At 43.2% G+C, this 5,000-nt stretch overlaps 1 protein-coding gene across 9 annotated transcripts in view; it reads right to left on the minus strand.

Moving 5' to 3' along the window:
* Window positions 1-5,000, minus strand: part of LOC125028804 (tudor domain-containing protein 5-like) — a 24,921-nt gene that overhangs the window by 19,891 nt on the left and 30 nt on the right. Inside the window, exon 1 of one of the 9 annotated variants that reach the window (XM_047618316.1) lies at window positions 4,960-4,993. The exons of 1 other annotated variant lie outside the window; for it this stretch is intronic. In XM_047618316.1, the coding sequence (XP_047474272.1) occupies window positions 4,960-4,978 (19 nt within the window). In that variant the 5' untranslated portion in view covers window positions 4,979-4,993. Of the gene's footprint in view, window positions 1-3,922; window positions 4,130-4,201; window positions 4,249-4,959; window positions 4,994-5,000 lie in introns of those variants that run through there. 7 more of the 9 variants (XM_047618309.1, XM_047618308.1, XM_047618307.1 and 4 more) reach the window with 7 other exon arrangements.

The following is a 5,000-nucleotide window of genomic DNA, read 5'->3' on the forward strand; positions in this document are numbered from 1 at the left end:
GAATAAAGTGGTACTGAGCACACTGCCTTGTGGGACACCTTCAATTTGAGAAAAGAAAGATGATGTGGCAGAGGCAATTTTGACCTGGAAAGTGTGTTGGGAGAGGAAAGACTTTATAAAGACACCCATGTTTCCACATATGCCTAGAGGACAATTGTTGGAGAATATGGTACCGCCATGTAGTATCATATGCTTTTTCTAGGTCAAAGAATATAGCTAATATGGATTCATGGCGTGCAAATGCAGATGTAATATGTCTCAAAATGAGCAAAGGGGTCAGCTGTACTTTGGGCATGGCGGAAACCAAACTGGGAAGGAGAGAAAAGATTGTGAGATTCAAGATACCACATTTAGTGAAAGTTAACCATTCGCTCTAGTAGTTTGCACAAGCAGCTAGTTAGTGCGATGGGGCAATAGTCTTGAGGGAGGTTACCCGATTGATTGGATTTCAGGAAGGGGAGGATAAGAGCTTCTTGCGAATGAGAAGGAAATTTTCCTGATGTCCATATGTGGTTGTAAATTGTTAATAGGAAGGCTAAGGAGGAAGATGGGAGTTGCCAGAGCATACAGTAGTGAATACCGCCAGGCCTTCATGAGTGTTGCGACACGACTGTAAGGCAGCACTGAGTTCAGAGGAAGAAAAAGGAGCATTGTAGGACTCAGCAGAGGATAGGGTGAAGATAATGGAGGTACATTCCCTGGTGGTCTTAATAGAAGAGAAGTGTGGAGAAAGGTAAGAACTACTACTGACCTGGCTGAAATAGTCATCCAGTTCATTAGCGACTTGGAGAGGATCAGAGATGAGGGCATCTCGAATATGGAGGAGGGGGGGGGGGATGTTTACCTGATAGTTTATGGATCTGGCAACAACATTTGATATATATGTACAGGATGTAATTGAGGAAACATAATTTTGCCAGTTATTTGTTTTACTATTCCAGATTGTACAACGAAGACAGGCAGATGCTCTTTTAAAGGAGATAAGGGCTGATAATTGATTAGCGGTACCTCGTTTGTAGCGGTAACTGTTCCAGGCTGCACGTTTTAAGCAAAGCGCTTTAGTGCAATCAGAATTCCACCATGGAACACATTTGGAGGTATAGGGTCTTGAGGTTCAAGGCATAGCTGTATGGGCAGCTGTTAGGACTGTAGTTGTGAAACATTGTATCATATCTGAAATGGATGAGAGGGAGGATGGAGGGACATGAGTAGCAGAGAGTGAAGTGAAAGTACGCCAGTCGGCTCTATCAAAGCATCAGTGTGGGGAGTTAGGAAGTGGTAAATATGAAGTAAGAGAAAGGAGAACTGGAAAGTGGTCACTATAGGGAAAGTGGTCTAGAACTGACCAGTGGAAATCTAAATAAAGAGAAGGGGAGCATAGAGAGAGGTCAATGCATGAAAAAGATTGTGTGCGTGTATCAAAGTGTGTGGGGTGATCTGAATTAAGAATAATAAGGTCAGCTGTGGAGAAGAAGCGCTCTAGGGATTTCTGATTGCTAAGTATAAACGAGACATAAAGGGAGTGTGGGGAAGAGACAAAATGGTAATTGGGGATTGGTATAGAAGGATGTGTAAAAAAAAAGTCTCTTGAAGGCATAGAATGGAGGGGTTATAAGAGGAAAGGATATGACGAAGCTCGGGTGTGAGAACGGAAACCGAGAATATTCCAATGAAGGATAGTTATACTTTCGTTGATTTATGAGTGATAATGGTTGCAGTATGTGTTGGAGAATTTGAAGGGGAAGGAGCTAGAGGGTGGGATAAGGAATGAGAGGAAAGAGGTGGTGTTGTATCAGGAGGAGTATTAGGAGGTGGAGGGTCTGGGGAAGGGGATATAAGGGATTCACGTTTGTATCCAGGAGGGAGTGGAAGGGATAGAGGGGATGGCGGGAGGGTTAATGTAGGTGGAGCTGGAGTAGGGGGGGGGTGTCCTGGGAGGGGGTAGGAGGACAGGGTGTAGGGGGTGATATGAGTAGGAGGAGGATGGATATCGGCTGTCAATTCGAGTGTGGAGGGAGCGAGAGTTATAGAATTTGAAGATGGATGAGGGGTTTCAGTGTTAGTTTGGGACTCGAGTGATAGTTTTGAATATCTTCAAGAGTTTCTGTAATGGAGTTGGATGGGGAGTTTTGTGAGACAAAGGTTTTCTTGTGAGGGGGGAAGAGAAGAATGGTGTCTGAAGAGTAGGGGCAAAGGAAGGTGGAGGTGATTGTGGGGTAGGGGAAGAGGGGGTGGAATGTTTATTCTGTCTGTTGCGGGTAGTGCGGGGAGGGAGAGGGGAAGGTGTTGGGGCTGTAGTAGAGATTGGAGTGTCTGGATTTAGGATGGCAAAAGGTTTGACTGGGGAAGGTAGGAGGTAGAAGAGGGGAAGTTAGATGGGCTACATAGAGTATTTAAGACTTTTGTAGAGATGGGAGTAGTAGAAGGACAGGGGCGTGTGGAAGAGGGAGTAGTGTTTAGGGAGAGGTGGGCAATAAGGCTGTAAGGTAAGTAATAAGGGAGGATCGGGTAGTTGATGAAGAAGGTTGTGGGGGTAGAGGTATTGAAGTTGAGCATGTTGGGAGAGTAGAATTGTCTCCTGAGGGTTGAGTGTTGACTAGGGTGGATAATGTTCTAGTAGGCATTGAGAAGGGTTTAGCAGTTGAAGTGTTCGGAGCCGTGGTCAAAGGAGAGCCTGGGGTCAGGGAATCGGGAGAGTTTGAACTGGTGGGGCTATTTGATGAAGGGGCAAACCTCAGTGCCCCTAATAATGGTATAAAATCTTCATTGTTGGCCATGATAAGCCTGGAGTATGATGGGGAGAGAAACAGTCCACCCCTCAGGGTTCCCTCGAGGGGTAAGGGCTAGACAACAAAAGCAGGGGAATACCGTGTCCATGGCTCCCTCAGGCCGTTCAGGACTGGCACAAAGTCAGAATTTCATCCTTTCAGCACGGCTCTCACACTTTGGGAAGTGGATAGTAGAAGGGGTTAGTGAAGGGTCAGAAACGAAAAAGGAGGGGAAAAATGACCATGCAAAATTAGTTGAGTCGAGGGCTGAGTCCCAAGATTGGGGAGTTCCCCAGAATTGGGTCCCAGTCTCCGCCTCCTAAGCCCCCCCCCCCCCACGACAACAACGGGCAAGGGATTGGGGGGTTGAGTATGGCAAGTTCATTTTTTTACATGTGAAACTTGATCTCTTAGTTTAGTCTGAAACGATGGTTGGAGTATCGAGGTCTACAAACTAAGCCTGAACTTATCAAACGTGTCGCTTTCGTGTATGTTTATGTCACTACTGTATTGACAGGTCTAGGTCTACTAATCAAATAAAAATTATACCTCAGAATAAAAACAAATTTATACAAAATATCGTTGCTAGTAGTCCATATCGGCTTTCCCATTACAACTTCTATGAACAAGGTTTACGTCTGTATACCCCAATGGCGCCGGGTATAGCAAATTAAAAAAAACTCTACGCTCTGGCGAACGGCGGCAGCGCGCTGACTCTGAGCGCGTAATATCGGTCCCTCAAGCCGAATCATTGCCTCGGGGCGTTTTGGCGCGGCGCCGCTGCGGACAGCCGCACGCCGCACATCGTGCGTATTGTTATGACGGCGATAGCCGTGACCCGTCGCCATTGGATACCGAATCTTTATTAACTATACTCCGTGAATGTACCAAATAGGCCTACCGCCTGTACATTATGTATCATTCTGTGATCTGTATCAAAATGCATATATGGTCGATCTTTATAACGACTATCACTCTTGCATTCGCCATTACAGCAAGGCTTTGTTGCACCATCTTTTTCAGTGTCATCTCCGTTTTCGTTTTCCCCGCCTTTTGTTCGCTCTAAGCAGGCTTTTGGCCTCGCAACTGGTGGTATTCTTAAAATCACTGAGTACACTCAACGTCTTTCAAGATTTCAATCATGCAGAACGCACCTTAAAGGTTTTAAATTTACCAATCGACTCGCTGTGTTACTCACTACTAAGGGTAATGTCTGTACGAAATTTACTGCGCATGCGCGGTGCATGACTATTTTAAGCATGGGAGCCAGTACGCGGAGTAACGTTATTCACAAAACCCTACAGGTGCAATCAGCAATGTACGAGAGACGTAATTACGGATTTCCGAGCCCTCCTAAAGGTCCCTTGTTATTGTGAGGCTATTGGTTATACAGTGAAATTATCTTAATCGCATTTATATTCAGCGGACCTCACCATATGTACTCCTTTCCTCGTAGAGAATGTTTCCACGTCAATGCGGATGGTTACGAGCCAAAATATATTTTATGATATGATATTAATTGTGACTAAACTAATATGATATGAACATATAATTATTCCAATATTATAATCTATATTTGTTCTGTGAATTTAAGTTACCTAAACTGAAGCATCGTATTATTAGGGACGCATTGATTTTGCTAGTGTTCAATAAAACCTTTAGAAATACTTTAAATTATGATGATTAACTAAATAAAAAATACTTTATTTATTGCGCATTACAGTTTATCGCAATAAACACAAGCTGGTTTGCGTAAATATCCATACGCTCCGACTCTCTGATCTTCAGTATAGAAAATGAAATGTTACAAATTTAAGGAATAACTCACCTAGGTTTCACGAGTTCTTTACCATTCTTGTTATTCCGCAAATAAACAGATATACGATACGTCGACATATGCCTGGACATTACACACTTCCTACAATTTAGTTACTAAATTCAAAAACAAAACTGCAATGACCTGCCACTATACACACACCCTAATTCCATTGTTACAGTTACATGAAAACTAATCTTACAATTTGTGCATTTTAAAGGATCTTAGTTTTATGAATTTCATAAACCCAAGTATCATCAAGTATCATGATGTAAATATGATCATATAACAACAAATAAATGTCTCACAAGCGTGAACAAAGTAACTATATGTCAAGATAAAAAGGCAACAATTTCTTGAATCCCTGACAGTCACCTTTAATAAACTGAGCCATAAGGTATGCTCTGTGTTTACTT

Source organism: Penaeus chinensis, chromosome 9 (genome assembly GCF_019202785.1).
Source record: "Penaeus chinensis breed Huanghai No. 1 chromosome 9, ASM1920278v2, whole genome shotgun sequence".
NCBI classification, from domain to species: Eukaryota; Metazoa; Arthropoda; class Malacostraca; order Decapoda; family Penaeidae; genus Penaeus; species Penaeus chinensis.